Here is a 21,634-nt window from a genome sequence, read left to right as displayed (position 1 = left end):
CGTCTTAACCACAGCAAAACCAATGGAGGGGGGAAATAACACAGGCAGCCAATGGCGGGCTGTCTTCACCCGAAGGGTGGGGGGTGCGGGGGCTCCAGAAAATCCAGCCCATCATGTCTTAACAAAGATGTTTTAACCCCTAGAGTCGCTTAACTTTCATGAACAAGTTTTTTTGGTAATTATTGAAAGAAACACCCGAGAATACACAACTGCGTTCATCCATACACGCATACACACACATTGAAGAAAAGTTTGTGGTTACCCAAGTAGCCTGTGTGTGTGGCAGTTTAGGATTTCAAGCTTTCTCTGTTACACTTGTTTTTCCACAGGTCAAAAATGCAGGCCTGTTTTTGTCATCCACTGAAAGGAATCGTTTGGTAATTTCAGAAGGAATGATTTACTGTTGATTTATGTTTGCAGCAGCAGATTTCTCTTATTCCACTCCAGTCAAGATAAAATAGTGAAGTCCTGGTACAGTTTGTCAAGTAGAGTGTGCAGGCGGAATCTTACAGCCTCACTCATCCCAAAACCGAAAAGTCCTGCCCAAAGTCAGTGGACCTTTCCATGGTCCGCCCCTCGTTTGCTCCAATTCCCGTGGGATGTGGGATGGTAAAATTCCAGCAAGGTCTCTGCCTACTGGTGTAGAGTTTTTCCCTTTGCTGGTATAGATGTTGCAGTTCTACCTGCTCAGAATATGCCTTATTATATCTCCCAGTCAGAAACTAATATCTATCATGTGCCAAGACCATCTCTTTCCATGGTCCTCATGAATGGTTTCTGATGGCGAAGCTATTGTCAAGCAATGGAGTTCAAGCATCACTTATCCATGCACCATCCTGATGAAATAGAGCTTTTCATCACCGTTTTCTGGATTTCAATTTTGGAGTCGACTGCAAATCTATTGTGAAACCAGCCTTTTTAATTAGTTAGAGAAGTGCATCCATTAACCACAGGAAGGGTTCTCTGCATTTTAATGACTTCTCAGAGATATATCCAGGATGGGTCATTTGCATTTTAATGACTCCGTCAAGACTAGTCCAGACATGAGAAATAGTTCAGGGTTCCTGCAATTCCATGTGTGTTGATGGGAAAGAAAATGCCACCTAACTTCTTAGCTTCATTTTGTTTCATAAAATAGTGTCCATATTTGGTTTCTATTTTATACATTCATATTCATATCTTATAAGTTCTCAGTAAGCCCTTTAAGATTTACATTTACAATTGTTGGCAGGAAGGAAGGACCTAATGTAGAGCACTCTATCCTGTAACATGGCTAGGTTTTTTTGAGGTTTGCCACCCACCCCCCAAAATCCAAGAAGTGTTAATTAGCTTGAGACAAGACTTCCTGTCACCCCTTAAGGGAAGAGCCCTGCCTCTACGTACTGACCAGTCTGATTAACTGGAAGCACAGTAGTCCCAGCAGTGCCAGTAACACATTGGTCTTGGCTGGGAGGGCAGGCAGTGTCCAGATTCAAAGTTGCAGAGCCCAGCAGCGGCTAAGTTGAGGTGGTCTTATGGGTGATGGGCAGGTAAGACCCAAACAGGATAGGAATTATAATAGAGCAGCTAAGAAGAGGAAGCAACTGCAGGGGGCAGACTGTACGTGTGTGTACATGTAAGCGTGTGGATGTGTGCCCTCCAAGTCCAATGTGGAAAAGAAGGCCATTGAATTAGGTGGCCCCCTAACCCTCTGAGTCCTGAGCAGGGTGACTTTCTGGACTTTCCCCTGCATCTGAACTCCTCTGCAAGCCTGAAAGTTGAGGCCTAGTGGGAAATGATCTTTAAGGGGTTACTAATTACCTACTTAAGGAGCTCAATGGGGGGGAAGAGCAGGGAGGAGGGCCGATCTAGGCCACATTCAGCCCACCATAACATTGTGAATAAGTTAGAATGGGCAGGAGGTCATCCAAGGAATTTTTACAGAGGTTCCCCATGCCTGCAAAACCATCACTGGGGGGCGTCTCAATCTATAAATCTATATCTATGGGGACCCCTTAGCCCAAACCACCACATCAGTGATATCTCTGGAGCCATATTTTATGTCGCTAAAGAAAGAAGTCAATAAAAAAAGTCCCTAGACTTCCTGTACCCTGCAATTCTAACGTTTATAACTGGATGACAAGGAGTGACTCAGAGGTGAAAACATAAAAATGTTTAACAAGTCCATCAGACATGATGTAGCTGAATACACTGTTGGTTCATTCGCCAATCACTCAGTATCTTAGGAAAGATAAATTTATGAAAAAATCTAGGAAATTAACTGAGGAATCTCACTGTTTCCACTTTGCAATGTTTGAAAGACTGAAAGAAGCTGGTACTCAAAGCAATGTTGAGAGATTCTGGGATGGTATGTTGTTTCCCTGGTGCCAGAGTCCAGAATGTCTCTGAATGGGACTCTGAAGGGAGAGGGTGGACAGCCAGAGGTCGTGGTACATACTGGTACTAATGACATTGTGATGAGGCCCTGCAGCAGCAGTTTAGGGAGTTAGGTAGAAAGTTAAAACGTAGGACCTTAACGGTTGTAATCTCAGGATTATTCCCTGTGCCATGTGCCAATGAGGCTAGGAATAAGAAGATAGTGCAGCTCAACATGTGGCTAAACAGCTGGTATAGGAGGGAGGGTTTCAGATATCTGGACCATTGAGATCTCTTCAGGGGCATGTGGGACCTGTACAAGAAGGACAGGTTGCATTTAAATTGGAAAGACATAAATATTTTGGCTGGAAGGTTTGCTAGTGTCACACGGGAGGATTTAAACCAGTTTGGCAGGGAGGTGGGAACCAAAGCAAAGGTGAATTAACTAAATGGGAACCAGACAGTAGGGCCAGTAAAACTCAGAGAAAGAACACACAGGGTGTAGTTGCTAATCAAAGAGGGTCTGGTGGATTGAGGTGCATTTGTTTCAATGCGAGAAGTGTAACAGGTAAGGCAGATGAATTTAGAGCTTGGATTAGTACTAGCAGCTATGATGTTATTGCTCTTACAGAGACTTGGTTAAGAGAAGGACAGGACTGGCAGCTTAACATTCCAAGATACAGATGTTTCAGGTGAGATGGGGGTGATGCAATGGCAGGAGTTGGCTCTAAGCATCCTCCTACCACATTCCATGAGTCCCTCGCTCAGATATCAGGTATTTTTGAATAAGACACCACCCTGGACCCTTCAACAGGGTTTGCTGGAAAGTCTTCAGGAGGGACGGGAGACCAGCTGAAGTTCAGGACAATCCCTGAGCCATCACTCAATACTGGTGGGCTCAGGGGTAATGGCCTTTAAGTGTCTCAAAAGGCAAAAACAGAGTGCTGGAAAAATTCAGCAAGTCTGACCTCATCTGTGGAGGGAGAAACATTAAGTTCATATTTTGAGATCAACTTGACTGAGGATAAGTAAAAATGTTGAAATTTTATAGAAATTTTGCTTTTTTTTCAGCCAAGCACCAGTCTGTATCTTGTTTTTGTTGTCAGATTAATCTGACCTTTATTCTGCTATTAATATCTAGCTTGGACCTATTCTCTGTTTTGTTACTAGTGCCATTATCAATCCCTGTGTATTTTCTTCCATGACATCTTTGGTATTTTGTTTATTTCATCCCTGATCTTCCCTTCCCTTTTATATTCCCCCTTCTCAACAGCAAAAAAATCCATCACATTTCTACCTTTCTTTCGTTCTGCAGAAGTCACATTGAATTTGAAATGTTGACCAGAATTCTCCAATCTCATATGCCCCACCAATGTTTGCCAATAAGAACAGAGAATTTGGCACTTAACCAAAACTCCATTCACCGGAGAGTCCCAGCTGCAGGTGAGATCGGAGAATTCTGACTGCTAACTCTGTTTTTCTCCTTACAGTGCTGCCAGACTAGCTGGGATTTTCTAGAATTTTCCATTTTTCCACTTACACTTTCTTCACAAGGATGGTGGCCTCCTCCTCCCGTCAGTTGGAAACCACTCTGCGTTCCTTTTCCATCTCTAGGAGCGCCTCCAGAGAGATATACTAAATCTTGGAGCAACCCTTCCTGGCATTGCCATCATTCCTCTGCTGTGCCCCTTGTTCAGCTTTACCATGGGCCCTATGACTGCCACCAGACACCAGACTCCCCTTTAAAAATAATGCCTGCCTGACGCCCTCAATTAGCCGGCTTACCCACCTGCTGGCTGTTGATGAACTCTGCATGGCAAAACCGGTGAGAAAGTCCCAAAAGCAACCTGTGCAGCTGTTCAGTCCAGATATGATCCCGCCATTGGGTTTTTCACAATCAGTAAAATCCAGCCTTCTGTCTTTATCCCACAAGCCATAGCCTTAAATTCTCTATTAGCACTGGATTACATGCTGCTGGCTTAATGGCTCTCTAACAGTTTCATATCGAGGTTGAATGACCCACAGCTGGAAGCTAATTCCATTATGCAGCCTTGAGGCTTAATTTGCATATTAATGCTGTATTGAAGTCCCAATTAAAAGCAACCTGTGAAACCCAGATGTCCCAAAACTGGATGATCTGTTAAATGTTCCCAATTCTAGATTTATATTTGTTTCGAGCACATGCTATTACTACATGCCATACACAATGCTCATTGTGCTTCTAGCTATATTCAGTGACAGCAGTGTGAAATTGTAACAGTGGATTAAATGCTTTATTTCTCTGCATTGTTTAGGTTAAGATGATTGTGTCCTAATAATAGTAAAATTAATAATTTATTATTATTAAACTAAAATTAGGTCATTAATACTAAAATACTTCACTGGCATAAAAGACTAATAATATCACAAGAGGCAAGAAACCGAGTGTGAACCCAGTTTTTTGCCCTTCGCATTATCTTACCAGCTCGCCACATCAATCAACTGGCATGACAAGCTAGTAAGATCGCCCCCCCCAATGTATTTCCAATATCTGGCAATTTTCATGCTGTTAAGATGCATGGAATGCCTCATGAACAACTAATCACAGTTTTGAAGGAGCGCCATTGTTGAACACGAACATGGCAGCCAACATGTGCATGGAGATTGGAAATTGGAATGAAATGAAAAGTAAAGAATTGGATAAATAAGAAACCAAAACCAAACTGAGGGCTTGTAAGGTGCAGATTAGACAAGTAGCAGGGTGAAACCGATGCTTTGTTCAGCAAAGTGCCTAGATCACAGCCACACCATCTTTCTTCTCTCGGGGCGTATCAAGCTATTGTGCAAAAAGCAGAAGAAGTCTACCTGTTTCAACCCCAGAAGCTCTGTTCCAAATGAGCAGAAAGTCCCCAAAAGAAAACTACATGTTCAGTGTGATAATTATTTGCTGGGTTTCGCTCATCATGTTAAAACCTAAGGGATGTTGTTTTGGGGAAGGTTTATTCTTGGAGTTTAGGAAAGTCTAGATAGACTAGATTTAGCGGGTGGTAATTCAAGTATATTATCTAGGTAACCGTTATGGTAGTTAATTGTAAATGTTCTTTGTCGTTGCTTTTCTTGTTGTGCTTTAAAGTTTAATAAACTTTTTGCTATTTGAATATTTACAACAAGACTGAGTCCTTTCCTCACTGGGCTTCATCTCTTTTCTCACATGTTTTTCCAAGTCACAAAGATATATTGTTAAGAACCAATGTTCTAAGTTTCCCTTCTAGGATTTGGAATGTCCTAGCATTGAACATCAGCGGTGTTCATAACAATAACAAAGTCCATGAAACATCATTAAGTTAAAATAGCCAATTAAGTTTGTGGGGATTGGATGAGGAATGGATGTTGGCCTCGTTCTCAAAGAAATACCATGGTTTTCTAAAAATATGACATCTATACAAGCAGGTGGGGCTGCAGTACTCCTGACCATGTAGCTTTCCCTCAATACCACACTGCAGTATCAGACAAGGCTGTGTGCCAAGGACCCAAAATCAAATTTCAATCCACAAACTTTTGATTCAGAGATCCTAGTGCTAAGACTGAGTCAACTAATTTAAGGACTTTGACATTAGAGAACATGGGACAAGAATTTGTGATAATATTAAATGGGTCTTAACCTCGTGTTTTACATTTCAGGGAGATATAGGTAGGGAAATGTACATCATCAAGGCAGGACAGGTCCAAGTCCTTGGTGGACCGGATGGCAAAAAGATTCTGGTTACCTTGAAGGTTGGATCAGTATTTGGAGAAATCAGGTAATGTTGTTACGGTTTAGGAATTGAATTAATTAACAATAATAAATTTTAAAAATACATATATGCTACAATATTAAAGATATTATACCCAAAAGTTTTATGATGAGTCTTTTGAAATTTTTTGAAGGTTATACAATTTGAAAACAATGGCATTTGAATGTAGACATGTAAAATTTCAGGGAAGGCCTTTGGGCAAATTGGAAGCAAAACATAACTGTCCTGTGGTTAGATCCTTCACCATAGCCAAAATTAATTACTTAGCAAATGTAATTCCTCTATTCAAGAAGACAGGAAGTAAGAAACTACAGTCCAGAGGAAAAATGCCAGAATCTATGACTAAAGTAGCTTTAACAGAGTTTGTGCAATGGTAACATTCCCATCTCTAGGCCAAAGCTCTGGATTTAAGTCCCACTTCTGGACTTGATGGCCGTTCAAGGCCCATTGATAATGTGGCCAAAATAGGTTGATTATCAGCCTACAAATCCTTCTAATATACATTCCTGATGACAAATGGCAAGAGCAGACAAGTTTCCTGGTCAGCCATATGACCAAAGGGAACTGCAAATCATTGTTGTACTTTGCCAAGCATAATCATGGATCAATCCAACAGAAGTTCCTAGGCACCAACAACCTCATAGGACCTGGCAGGACATTTAGAAAATTTCAATGCAGTTAGGCATAGTCAACATTGTTTCATTAAAGGGAAGTCATGTTTCATTAATATATTAGTGTTTCTTGAAGCACCAAGCAATGTGGATAAAGGGTAACCTGCAGATGTGGTATACTTGGATTCCTAGAGGGCCTTTTATAAGGTGTCACAGCAAAGATTCCTACACAAAATAAGAGCTCATTGTGTAGAGAGTATTAGCAAGGATAGAGGATTGATTAGCAAATAAGAAACAAAGAATAGGGATAAATGGGGAATTTTCAGGTTGACAAGCTGTAACTGGTGAAGATGCACAGAGCTCAGTGCTGTAATCTCAACAATTTACAACTTATATCAATGACCTGGATCAAAGGACAAATTGTATGGTTGCTAGATTTGCTGATGACCCAAAGATAGATAGGAGAGTAACTTATGAAGAGGACACAAGGACGGGAGGGTGGGGAGCAGGAGGCAATCTTACCATTGTGCCCAGCTGGCCAGCCAGTAAGATCGCAAGAGAACCGAGAAATCAGTTTCATGCCCAATTTCCCATCTCTTGCAATCTTACCGGCACCACATATCGGGTACATTCAGCCTTACACCCGGAATGGGCATGAAGCAGAATGTTTTATGTAAATACATTTAAATCTTCATTTACATAGAATTAATGAGCCTGGGACAGAATTCACTTCAGACTCACTTGCCTCTATGACCTCAATGGAGAAGGCTCTTTCTGCGAGGATCACTCATGGTCCCCATTAATGAGGACCAGATGTTATGGCTTCACCAGGAGAAGTGGAGGCCATTGAGTACCTCCCCCCCCCCCAAGAGGTTGGGGGCAAGAGGGTTGCCTCTTGGGCAATACCTCCAGCCTGGTGTCCAGGCACTGCCCACTGGGCACCCTGGCACTGCCAGGTTGGTACTTTGGCAGTGATCCAATTTGGTGTGATCCAATTTCTATGAATAATTTCACAACAAACTCTTAGATAGGTTAAACATACAAACACACAAATAAGGAATGGAAGTAGCCTACTGAGCCCTTCGAGCCTGATTGAAACCTCAACCCCACATTCCTGCCGACCCCAGATAACCATTCACCCACTTGTTAATCAATTGTCTATCTAGCTCTATCTTCAAAAAGTTTAGAGGTTTTGCTTCCACTGCTTTTTGAGGGAGAGAGTTCAAGAGACGCACAATCCTGAGTGAAAACATCCTCATCTTTGCCTTAAATGAGCAAACATGGCCCCTTTTTCATTCATACATTAAAGGTAGGATAGAGAGAAAAGAGAAAAGGAAAAAGACCAACCACAGAGGGGAGAAAAAGCAAATCATTGTTTCACAAGAATCCAAAGTCCAGAATCAAAGTCCAACAGTGTAACAGTGTGTTCTTTCACAGAATTAGCAGGCTGAAGACTGATGCTAAATTATTCACACTTCCAGTAGTGATGAGGATCCACAAAGGAATAGGCACATGAGAAGAATTAGCCCTGGAGACAATGGGACAAAAATCCAGAAGTCCTAATAGAATGAGAGTAGATGGGAATAAGGCATTCACCTGGATTGAAACCTTGTTCTGACTCCTCCATGCTAGGTGGAAGATGGCAGACTGATTGGCAGTACAACAAGACAGTGTAATGGGTTGTCCCAGCTAAGAGAAAAATGTGACCCCCCCAACTCTGTATGTCCCTTTGTCTGGATTTTTGGGATTGGGATTGTTAGTGTTCCAATCACTAAGGACTTCAAAGGAGGTTGCAGAGTACTTTGTCCTAGTGGACACGCAGGGCAGGAATTTCAGACTGCAATCGCCCCAAGATTGGAAAATCCCATCTGAGGTCAACAGACCTTTACATGGTCTGCCCCCCCACACTACGATTCCTGTGATGGGCGGGCTGGGAAAATTCCACCCGTGGTCTCCATTGGCCAGGCCTAGCTTAGGAAATGTAAAGTGCATTTGTATTGCTCCCATTTAAGTTGGTTTCTGAAACTTACAGAGTAATTAGAACTCTGACTGCCAGAAAGTTCCTTTTGTTTGAAAGTCACAGATAGTCATGGCTTGACACTTTAAAGTCTTTATCCAGTTTTAAAATTTTAGGAAGTAGTGATTATGTATATCATAGAAAATATATTGTGAGGTCTTAGCTCCAATAAACCCCACACTGCCTTGGAAAAATAAATTCTATTTCATTTTAGTTTGTTTTAGATGGCTGTTGGAAGGAAGAATATGAAATGAGAAAGTATATACACATTCCCTCTTTCACACTGACATTTCAGGCAGGGGCAATGGCAGTTCTTTGCTGCATTTCCCTTTTGAAGTTTAAACATGGATCAGAGTATCAGCAAGGACTTTGCCTGGTTCTGGGATTTGTAAGATTTATGTGACTTGGGCAGATTCAAACTTCATCTGTCGAGTCTATTCAGAGGTAGTGTTCTGAACTTTCCTCTGGTGGGGATCAAGCGTAAGTAAACCCTTGGTTTCAGTGCTCCGCTTGTCCAACCTGGGTGTGTATGTGCATAAGTCATTAAAAGTGGCAGGGCAGGTGGAGAACATGGTTTATAAAGCATACAGTATCATTGACATTATGAATAGGAGCATAGAGTACAAGGGCAAGGAGGCTACACTTTAGGAAGGATGTGAATCCAATGGAGAGAGTATAGAAAAGGTTTACAAGATTGGTTCTGGGGTGAGAAACTTCAGTTATGAGGATTGATTGGAGAGGTTGGGACTGTTCTCCTTGAAGAGGCAGTGGTAAGAGGAGATTTGAAAGAAGTGTTCAAAACCATGAGTGGTTTGAACAGAATAAATAAGGAGAAATGGTTCCTGCTCTTAAAAGGATCGAGAAAGTGATTTGCAAAAGAAGCAAATGCAATGTGGGAAAAACGCTTTTTCAAACAGCAAGTGGTTCAGGTCTGGAATGTGCTGCCTGGAACAGTGGAGGAAGCAGGTTCAATCGAGGCATTTAAAAGGGCATTAGATGATTATTTGAATAGACACAACATGTCAAAGTACAGGGAAAAGTTAGGAGAATTGTACCAAGTTATAATTGTTTAGAGAGCCTTTGCAAATATAATGGACCAAATAGCCATCTTCTGCATTGTAACATTTCTGTGGTTCTGTGAATCTTCTAAGTTCCAATGGAAACAAGTCCTGTCTATCCAATCTATCCTCATAAGACAGCACCCTCATTCACGATATCAATCTAGTAAATCTCCTCTGAATCGCCTCCAAAGCATTTACATTCTTCCTTAAATAAGGAGACAAAACTGAAAACTATATTCAAGTTGTGGTTTCACAAATACCCTGTATAACTGAAGCATAATATCCTTACCTCTCTGTGTTGAATTTCTCCAGTAATGAAGTATAGCATTCCTCAGGGACAGTTTCACTTTTTTGGACCTTGACAGATTTCTGTTGGTTGGTGTTGGCCTCTTTCGCTGGATAGTACCTTCTGTCAGCCAACCGACAGTACCAAACAACTCAAAACAGCTTCTTCCTTGCTGCTGTCAGACTTTTAAATGGACTTTCCTTGCATTAAGTTGATCTTTCTCTACATCCTAGCTATGACTGTAACACTACATTCTGCACTCTCTCGTTTCCTTCTCCAGTAACGGTATGTTTTGTTTGTGTAGAGCACAAGAAACAATACTTCTCACTGCATGTTAAAAAATGTGATAATAATAAATAAAAATCAAATCAAAGGAGGAAAGCAATTCCTGCTACAGGTAGTTTAGGTACAATTGTGATTGTAGCAGGACCTGAAACAAGCTCACGGTCTAGGTGGACTTTATGGAGGGCAATAATACAGATCCTCCTCTCACTCTATTGATCACTCTGATTTGCAGGGTGACTTGTGGTTAGGTTTAAGTTTCCCTCTGGATGATTCCTGTGTCCCAGGCAGTACAACAGAGTTGCTCATATTTTGGGACTGATAGGGGAGCAATGTTCCTGAAAGGACAGAAATCTGGAAGTTTTCTGGGAGTTTGGTCATCTCAGACACTCATAGTGTCACGTCCTCCAGTGCATAGGTTTTAGTAGCAAGAGTCTCGGCCTGCTCTGCTGCACCACCCATTGGGGCATTCTTCGGGGCATTACGCCTGTGCAGCTCTATTAGGCAAACAGTCCTCCCACACATTCTCCAGCACTCAGGCCTGTAATATCTATTTAATTGCAGGAATTTTACCTGCCATATCATAACACCTGGCTGAGGGCATGTAAAGGGTCTTTGTATGATTTCTTTTGAAGTTGGCTTCTGAATGTCACAGGGCCATTAGTAAATCTTCAGAAATAACGAGGCATCAGCTTCCTTGATACTGCCAGAATGTTCCTTTTTGTTTGAAAGTCGCGGTTAGACATTGCTTCAGTCATTTTAAAGTCTTTGTCCAGTTTTTTTTTAATTTAGGAACTAACCATAATGATATATATAAATATCAATACATTTTATAAGAATATAGCTTGAGATCTTAGCTCCATTACAATCTTATTATCATAACATTTGATAAGAAGTGAGTTGCATCAAGATTCCAGTCTTTGTAATCTGTAATCGATATAATTTTTAAACTTGTTCATAAAACTAAAATGTAATTTAGCCGCTTTAGGCAATTCAAAGGAGGGAATGCTAGCTGCTGGCAGGATTCCAGTGGTACAACGTATGAGCCAGACAGATTTTCAGCTTCAGTAATAGATCCATTGCCAGGTCTAGATATAATTCATGCCCTGCTTCACAAACCAGTAAAGGTAATCCTCTATTAACTGCTACTGGATAAGGGGGATATTAAATCTTGGAGGATTTTTCACTTTTTAAAGTATTGTTCAAAGTACAGCTCGGAACTGCTTGTCTCCCTCTTAAATAGGATAAAACTCATGAAATGTGTAGAGTTCCATTTATACTCGTAAGTCAATTTAAGTCTTTAGTTGAATTACTGTAAACTTTTGGTTTTTAACTTTGGGTGCTGGTAAGGAAATAACTATTTCTGTCAGGGGCAGAGTAGACTGATATCTTCTGAATATGAACAATGGCAAACAGGAAAAGATCTACTGGTTCATCAAGTCAGTCCCACCTAACTGTGATGCCTATTGCAAGACAATGCATATCCCACCCTACCCTAACTAAAAGCAAGGTAATCTTAGGATTGGATTTTAGCGAGGTCTGCAGTCGTCATGCCCAACTCCTTGACTAAAAAGTTGGGGATAGGTGGCATCTCCCCTACAGCAATTTAACTCTTGAAGCAGTATTAATTGCTTTAACTTACACCCTTGTTTCTGAAGGAAGTTCAGCCTTAAAGTGCTGCCGGGCAGTCCCAGCATGCTCAGGAGGCCAAGCAAATCCGTGCTCAGTCAGGGGGAGCAAGGGGATTGGGGGTGCTGGGTTCAAGAACCCGGGGGACGGTTAAGGAGGGGTAAGTGACCTGGAAGGAGGTCATTTGATGCACCCCAGGAGCCCACAAAGGAGGTCATGCCCGCTACCTTTCCTGGTAGCGTGCAGCCATAGCTGTAAGGCTTCCTGTCACCATGGGCTAAATACCAGGGAGGAAGGGAAAGAGGGGGCGAAAGGAGGATGAAGCTCTCAAGTGGCCATTTCAAGCCATTATTAGGTTCAAGGCTGTACGGGCCACCTGACACATGTAGTGCACCCTGTAAAATCAAGCCAGATGACATGCAGGGCCCCCCCACTGGATTTTGCAGAACCCCCACCTCCAAAGTCATCAGCAGGGAGCTTAAAATCTTGCCCACAATGATCTTGGAAGTAACAGTTTGCATTTAAAGTTTGAAATTTATTTATTAGTCACAAGTAAGGCTTACATTAACACTGCAATGAAGTTACTGTGAGATTCCCCTAGTCGCTACACTCCAGCGCCTGTTAGGGTCAATGCACCTAACCTGCGCATCTTTCAGACTGTGGGAGGAAACCGGAGCACCTGGAGGAAACCCACGCAGACATGGGGAGAATGTGCAACAATGGTCACAGACAGTGACCCAAGCTGGGAATCTGAGGGGTCCCTGGCGCTATGAGACAGCACTGATAACCACTGTGCCACCCTGACGTCTCTTAACAGAAAAATGACTCAAGGTTCTACACAGAATCATAGTCAGACAAAATTAATCAGTGCTGTGTCCGAAAAGGCAAAGTCAGTAATGACAAAAAGTGTTAGTTATATGGTGGATTTTAAGCATGGTCTTAAAGAAATAGAGGTAGACAAGCAAAGAGGTTTTTTATATGAGATGTATCTATAAATTTCATTGGCCTTGCCAACATTTATTGCCCTTCCCTAACTGCCATTGTGAAGTTGAGCTACTTTCTTGAACCATTGCCATCCATGTGGTGTAGGTACAGCCATAGTGCCATCATGGAGGGAGTTCCAGGTTTTTGACCCAGGAACAGTGAGGAAAGTTGCAATGTATTTCCAAGTCAGACTGATGTGTGACTTGGAGAACCTGCAGGTGGTTGTCTTTCTATGCATCTGATGCCCTGGCTTTTCAAGGTGGTAGAGATTGCTTATTTAATCGGTGTTGTGAACGGAGGCCTTACAATTCACCGCAGAGGGTACGCACTACAGCCATCGTGTATTGGTGGTGTAGATGCCAAATGCTTAAGGTGGTGCAACGACTGCTTTGTCCTAAAAACTGGAGAATTTCTTGAGTGTTTGGATCTGCATTCAGTGAGCAACTGAATAGTATTTCATCACACAGCTGATTTGTGCCTTCTAGATGGTGGACGAACTTTGGTGATTCAGAAGGTGAATTATTCACGCAGAATTTCCAACCTCTGACCAGCTCTTGTAGTCACGGTATGTATATGGCTAGTCCAGTTAAGCTCTGGTCAATGGTAACCCAAAAGATGTTGATGGTGTGGAATACAGCAATGGTAATGCCATTGAACGTCAAGGGGAGGTGGATTAGATTTTCTTTTGTTTGTGATGGCCATTGCCTGGCATTTGATGGTTCAATTGTTATTTGCCACTTATCAGCACAAGCCTGAATATGGAGTGAAATGAATTGCTCAAGACTGGCTGAGATTGATGTAAGATAAAGCACAAAACGCACTGCAGTTTCTCCACACCAGAGGAAATAGCTTCTTTAAATCCAGCACATCAAATCCTTTAATCATTTTAAACACCAGTTAACTTCAATATTCTAAAGTCAAGAGAATGCAAACCAATTTCACACATAGGGGATTTTCACAGTAACTTCATTGCAGTGTTGGTGTAAGACTACTTTTGACACTAATAGATTAAAAAAATTCACTGCTTCAGAGGTACAGATCAGGCTACACTGATTTCGTACGGGCATATCACTGTCTGCGTGACTTGCACAGTGTTCTCCAATTAGGTAACCCATGCAGGCCACACAGGTTGTGGCACTGACTGTTCTCACGGAATTCCCAGGGATAAGCCTACATCGCACAACTTGAAGTGGTGCAAGGCAAACAGTTTTTTTTTCCACCAATATATATTTCTCAAACCTTAACTGTTGTTATATTATTAAATTTTTACTATGTATTAGATGGAACAATTCAGATTGATGCTCAGATTAATGAATGGTTATTGCAGCATGGTGGCACAATGGTTAGCACTGCTGCCTCACGGCGCCTGGGACCAGGGTTCTATTCCAGCCTTTGGTGGTATCTGTGTGGAGTTAGCACATTCTCCCCGCATCTGCGTGGGCTTCTTCCGGGTGTTCCAATTTCCTCCCACTGTCGAAGATGTGTGGGTTAGATTGATTAGCCGTGCTAAATTGCCCCTTAGTACCAGGGAGATTAGCAGGGTAAATACGTGGGGCTTTGGGAATAGAATCTGGGTGGGATTGTTGTTGATTCAGGCTCAATGGGCTGAATGACATCCTCCTGCACTGTATGGATTCTATAATACTATGAAACATTAAGGTGAATTATATAAGCACAATTTTGAATTCAAACACATTATTAATGCACATCTTTTCAGGCTTACTTAGATTGAAGATCTTTGGAATAATCTATAAGGCACTGTCCACTACTATAGTCTATATTGTTCACTACTATAGTCTATATTGTTCACGCAGGGGGACATGGATATAGCTGAGGAGGACACTGGGTTGCAGGGGAGTAGAATTGACAGTGTTACAGTTGATAAGGAGGATGTGCTGGATATTCTGGAGGGTCTGAAAATAGATAAGTCCCCTGGTCCGGATGGGATTTACCCCAGGATTCTCTGGGAGGCAAGAGAAGTGATTGCAGAGCCTCTGGCTCTGATCTTCAGGTCGTCGTTGGCCTCTGGTATAGTACCAGATGATTGGAGGTTAGCGAATGTTGTCCCATTGTTTAAGAAGGGGAACAGAGACTTCCCCGGGAATTATAGACCGGTGAGTCTCACTTCTGTTGTGGGCAAGGTTTTGGAAAAAATTATTAGGGATAGGATTTATAGTTATTTGGAGAGTAATGAGTTGATTGGAGATAGTCAGCATGGTTTTGTGGCGGGTAGGTCGTGCCTTACTAACCTTATTGAGTTTTTTGAGAAAGTGACCAAAGAGGTGGATGGGGGTAAGGCAGTGGACGTGGTGTATATGGATTTTAGTAAGGCGTTTGATAAGGTTCACCATGGTAGGCTTCTGCACAAAATGCAGATGTATGGGATTGGGGGTGATCTGGGGAACTGGATTAGGAATTGGCTAGCGGATAGGAGACAGAGGGTAGTGGTTGACGGTAAATATTCATCATGGAGTTCGGTTACAAGTGGTGTGCCTCAGGGATCTGTGTTGGGGCCACTGCTGTTTGTGATTTTTATTAATGACCTGGATGAGGGTATAGTTGGGTGGATCAGTAAATTTGCTGATGACACCAAAGTCGGAGGTGTGGTAGATAGTGAGGAAGGGTGTCATAGTTTGCAGGAAGACTTAGACAGGTTGCAGAGCTGGGCCGAGAGGTGGCGGATGGAGTTTAATGCAGAGAAATGTGAGGTAATTCACTTTGGTAGGAATAACAGATGTGTTGAGTATAGGGCTAACGGGAAGACTTTGAATAGTGTGGAGGAGCAGAGGGATCTAGGTGTATGTGTACATAGATCCCTGAAAGTTGGGAATCAAGTAGATAAGGTTGTTAAGAAGGCATACAGTATCTTGGCGTTTATTGGTAGGGGGATTGAATTTAGGAGTCGTAGCGTTATGTTGCAACTGTACACAACTCTGGTGCGGCCGCACTTGGAGTATTGTGTGCAGTTCTGGTCCCCACATTACAGGAAGGATGTGGAGGCTTTGGAGAGGGTGCAGAGGAGGTTTACCAGGATGTTGCCTGGTATGGAGGGGAGATCCTATGAGGAGAGGCTGAGGGATTTGGGGTTGTTTTCGCTGGAAAGAAGGCGGCTAAGAGGGGATCTTATTGAAACATATAAGATGATTAGAGGTTTAGATAGGGTGGATAGTGATAGCCTTTTTCCTCTGATGGAAAAATCTAGCACGAGGGGGCATGGCTTTAAACTAAGGGGGGGTAGTTATAGGACAGATGTCAGGGGTAGGTTCTTTACCCAGAGGGTGGTGAGGGATTGGAATGCCCTGCCTGCTGCAGTTGTAAATGCGCCTAGTTTGGGGGCGTTTAAGAGGTCTGTGGATAGGTTTATGGACGAAAAGGGATTGGTTTAGGTTAGTGGGTCATTGTTGTTTTTTTTAACTGGTCGGCGCAACATCGTGGGCCGAAGGGCCTGTTCTGCGCTGTAATGTTCTATGTTCTATGTTCTATGTTCTATAAATGATGGAACCAACTCTATTAGGTACAAAGAATATCTCTTTGCAATAGATTCCATTTGCAGCTCCAGTAATTGATTTAATGTGTGCTAACACTCAAAAATATTTATTAATGAATGCATTTAAACCCTGAAGTTGGGCAGCACTACTGCTTCATAGCTCCAGGGACCTGGGTTCGATTCCCAGCTTGGGTCACTGTATGTGTGGAGTTTGCACATTCTCCTCGTGTCTGCGTGGGTTTCCTCCAGGTGCTCCGGTTTCCTCCCACAGTCCAAAGATGTGCGGGTTAGGTTGATTGGCCATGCTTAAAAAAAAATTGCCCTTAGCGTCCCGAGATGTGTAGGTCAGAGGGATTAGTGGGTAAAATATGTAAGGATATGGGGGTAGGGCCTAGGTTGATTGCGGTCAGTGCAGACTCAATGGGCCGAATGGCTTCTTTCTGTACTGTATGATTTCTATGAAATCTGGCTCCATTCCCAACAAACTTATAAACTTCATCTGTTAAACTGTTCAGAATGTATGATTGTGGCTTTATGTATATTTGTAACATTCAGTTAGTGTATTCATATAAGTAATCTTTGAACTTACAACACAACTGGTTCCTAAAAACCAGGTTGTAAGTGAAAACGTTAAAGGTCAGAAGCAATTTTCTTATGGAACAAAGTCTTAGGTGGGGGATTGGTTCCTGAACCAAGGCCAGATGTCAGTCATGGGACACCAGGCGGTGTTAAATTCTCTCAGTTTTTGCCTTGTCAAGTTGCTGAGGTGACTGTTGATGCTTGCACACCTTAGCACAAGTTCCTTGGTTAGTGTGTGGGGGGTATAATGAAGCCATTCGATCACTGTCAGTTGCCTGTTTAACCTTGAATGTCTGCAAGCATGAGCACATTTTAAATGTCACATTAGTATATCAATGTATTAAAATCCTGGCAGTTGTGCCAAAAAAATTTAACAAACTAAGACACTTGTTGCCAACCTAATTAAGGTAGTTTGACCTGTCCAGTCATACAGTTAGGGAGTGCAGAACATATGAATATGCTGGTATGGCAACATAAAGTCAAAGCCAATGTTGTAAAGTCAAAATGGGGTGTCAATTTATAAATGTTTTAAGTGCCGTTTGTCATAACTTAAACATTGTAAAGTCAAGGACTGCCTGTATTTACTACAACTACTACTACAATAACTCCTTACAGTGATTGAATTTTGCAAATTAGATAAATCTGGCAAAGTTATATTTGATATTTTGCCTAAACATTTAAGATTGCTGAATCTAAACAGTGCCACTTCTCACCTGTTCTGCCAACATCAGTGGGCATTTACAGCTTCCATCATAGAGTACGAAGGATCCCAGGTTGCATAGTATTGCTTTAATTTCAAACATAAATTGTACATTTCCTGCTGACATTGGTAAATATTGCTCAGCACATTTGTTACCATCACCGAGTCACCGACCATCAATACCTAAGGCTGTTGACCAGAAACTTGACTTGAAACTCCACATAAGTATTATGGCGACAAGAGCAACTCGGAGCCTGGGTGACTTTGTAAATGTTGACTCAATTCCTGACTACCTTTCATCATCTACATGTCATAATTCCGGAGTGTGATGAAACAATTTACATTTATATCTCCAACAATACTCAAGGAACTTGACACCACCGTCTACCGCAAGCCTACCTTCACCGGTCAACACATGCATTGGAATTCTTACAGTTCCACATGCTATCAGATTGGTCTTATTGCCAACCTTGTAAATGGAGCCCGAGCCACTTGATCATGATGCAAGCTTGATGCTGAAATAATGCACATCAAAGTCATCCTGCAACACAAAGGCAGGCCTAAGATCATCTGTTTAGGTTCTGTAAAGTGTCTGGCCTACCCCAGGTTACCCTGGAAGCGCACGCTATCTCAAAATGTTTCACGTTATTACTATGTAGGTTCAGCTTGAGTGTTATTCATTACCATCAGAATACTGCTGTCAAACCAAAAAGATGTTCTGCCAATCATATAAATGAGTAAAGAGGTATAGGAATTTTAGCGATATTGCAGAGGGCTGGACACTGCAGAGGTCTGCGCACTGCAGATGACTGCACCCTGCAGAGGGCTGGACACTGCAGAGGTCTGCGCACTGCAGATGACTGCACACTGCAGAGGGCTGCGCACTGGAGAGGGCTGGACTTTCTACCTTCTGCCTCAACTTCAACCTGCATGACTCCTGCCAGAAGTGAACATTGAACCTTCAGTTGCACCTCACACAACCCAATAGCACTGATGGCAGTAATTATTTGGCAGGTTAAGGAAATTAATTTTCCTTTGTGCAGTAAGTGCATCTGAAATAGTTGTAATTTGAGCATTTAGCTAACCATCTGAATTTATCCCCTTTTGGTCTATCTGAGTTATCAATAGCTCTGTTTTCCTCCTAAATAACTATATTAATCAGTGTTACTTTAATCCATAGAAAAAAGCTCACCTGATCAAACTAGTCATTCCCTGTACCTGTGCCCCATTACAAATAGGTTGTTTTAGTCACTGTCTCCATGGACTCTTGATGATCTTGCATCATCTTGCATTAGCATCTTTGCATTAATTCAGTGATATTAATTTTTAATCTGGATTGGTTACTTATTCATGGGCAGCACAGTGGCACAGTGGTTAGCACTGCTGCCTCACAGCACCAAAGACCTGTCCTGGTTGACCGTCTGAGTGGAGTTTGTACATCCTCCCCAGGTCTGCGTGAGTTTCCTTCGGGTGCTCCAGTGTCCTCCCACAGTCCACAGATGCGCAGGTTAAGTGGATTGGCCATGCTAAATTGTCGCTTAGTGTCCAAAGATGTCTAGGTTCAGTGCAGACTGGACGGGCTTAATGGCCTCCTTCTGCATTGTAGGGATTCTATGCTTTACACACAAATGCATATTCTAGTGTTGAAAGTTCTGCACAAGTCTATCAAAACTGTTTCCCTCTACTACAAAGCAGTGGCTGTCAGTTATTTGTGTGTGACTGCAGCCATTCTATGCTTTAATCCATTACATTTGATTTGCTTGATAAAATAAACAGTTTATTTATCCAGTACAAATGCACAAGTGATGAATGAAGCACAAAGTTGGAACTGATTAGGTTCTCTTATTGTTGCAGTCTTCTGGCAGGAGTTGGAGGGAATCGACGCACTGCCAATGTAATTGCCTCTGGATTTACAAACCTGTTTATTTTGAACAAAAAGACTCTGAATGAAATTCTGCTGAATTATCCAGATTCCCAGAAAATTCTTAAAAACAAGGCCAAGTAAGTAAAGAATACCTAAAATAGGATCATTTGTGTTATGAATTATATAACTGGACGAACAGAACACCACTTACATATCTAGATGTAGGTTCATCCATGTTCCCATGTTTGGGGGGATGACCCCTTCAGAGTCATTGGTAACACAGCTCACTTTTCATTACCAAGTTTAAATGGAACAGTAAATATGCATTTATAAGTCTAAAGCAGACAAGAAATCATCCATTTAATTTTTTTTTATGGCCAAGTCACAGGCGTGTTTTAGACAACAGATACACAAAGCTACATGTGACCAAGTGACTTGCTGTGTTTGTAATTGGCGTCTTAACTCTTCTATCTTGCTTAATATCATTTATATTGTTACATATGAGGCTTATTCATTAGTAAGCATGGTCCAAGTTGGCACGAATAGAGCTTTCTTTCCTGACACATGTGATAGATATGCATTTTAAAGACCACTACTATCTGTCCCAATAATCATGACATCTCCTCAAAAGTTAATCTGCCTTTATTTCTTTGCTTCTTTGGTAACTTTTTAATCATTTGCATGTCATCTCTTCACATCATCTGAATCTAATTCCATGGGTGGAATCGTCCAGGCCAGCCAACAGTGATCCCCCACTGTGGGTTCCCTGGCTGCAGAGGGTGCAAGCAATGTTGACTGCGAGATACCACCATTGACTAATAGCAGGCCATTTCCATCAGAAGATACTGTGGGTGGGGGGTGGAGAAGGATGAGGGAGGGGGTCAGATCCCATTCCACATGATTTGCATCCTACTTCCAAGCAAGATTGTTGTAGTGTTACCAAATTGGAGTCCAACATCAGGTTGTAGAAGGGTTGAAATACCAGCAAAATAGAACCTTCCAGTTCAAGCCAGTGCCTGTATGTTAAAACATAAATTTCCCTATTTACCTATTCTGGCTGAATGCAGTATTGCAGGACTGTTTTTATATTTAACATCCCAAGTGTCACTTTGACCTTCTTCTTCCTTAGTTATATTTTGCACTGACACCTTAGAATCTCCCTTGATATTATTAAATTAGAAAGAGTGCAGAAAAGATTTACTAGGATGCTAATAGGACTTGATGGTTTAAGTTATAAGGAGAGGCAGGGGTGCTTGACTGGAACTCTTTCTCCGAGAGCAAAGGAGGCTTAGGGGTGATCTTATAAAGATCTATAAAATAATTAGGGGCATAGATCAATTAGATAGTCAACATCTTTTCCCAAAGGTAGTGGAGTCTAAAATTAGAGGGCATAAGTTTAAGGTGAGAGGGGAGAGATACAATAGGGTCCAGAGGGGCATTTTTTTCATACAGAGGATGGTGAGTGTCTAAAACAAGCTACCAGATGTAGTAATCGAGACAGGTACAATTTTGTCTCATAAAAAACTCTTTGACGGTTACATGGGAAGATGCGTATAGAGGGGTATGGGCCAAATGTAATTGGGATTAGCTTAGTGATTTAAAAAAAAGAGCGGCATGAACAAGTTGGGCTGAAGGGCCTATTTCAATGCTGTAAATCCCTATGACTCCATGACTCTGCTGAAATTATAAAGAATTTCTCTATCATTACATGCTTTTAGTTCAACGAGTTCTAAGGAATGAAATGCTGCAAACAAGGTCACGTAAGGGTAGGGAAACACTTGAGAAACAGCCACTTTAACTTAGTGGGTTCAACTTAAAATAGAAAAGAAGGGCAGATAAAGGTACCTGACTGAAAAAAGTAAATTTCAAAGTGACAAGATGTCAACTAGTCCAGATAAACTGAAAATATAAAAAGATGTTAGTAAATCCAATATACAAATAATGGGAAAGTTCAAACAGCACATTGTTAGAATAAAAAAAGAGTTCTTAGATGTTTGAATTAAAAT

At 41.8% G+C, this 21,634-nt stretch overlaps 1 protein-coding gene across 1 annotated transcript in view; it reads left to right on the top strand.

Moving 5' to 3' along the window:
• The window catches only part of LOC145346381 (cyclic nucleotide-gated channel beta-3-like), a 122,248-nt gene that overhangs the window by 89,020 nt on the left and 11,594 nt on the right, over positions 1–21,634 (top strand). Inside the window, exons 15-16 of the mRNA XM_080193541.1 lie at positions 6,016–6,134; positions 19,619–19,765. Coding sequence (XP_080049667.1) covers positions 6,016–6,134; positions 19,619–19,765 — 266 coding nt within the window. The remainder of the gene's footprint in view (positions 1–6,015; positions 6,135–19,618; positions 19,766–21,634) is intronic.

This window comes from Carcharhinus amblyrhynchos, chromosome 8 (genome assembly GCF_965287045.1).
Source record: "Carcharhinus amblyrhynchos chromosome 8, sCarAmb.v2.hapA, whole genome shotgun sequence".
Classification (NCBI taxonomy): domain Eukaryota; kingdom Metazoa; phylum Chordata; class Chondrichthyes; order Carcharhiniformes; family Carcharhinidae; genus Carcharhinus; species Carcharhinus amblyrhynchos.
This window is presented reverse-complemented; position numbering and strand designations above follow the sequence as displayed.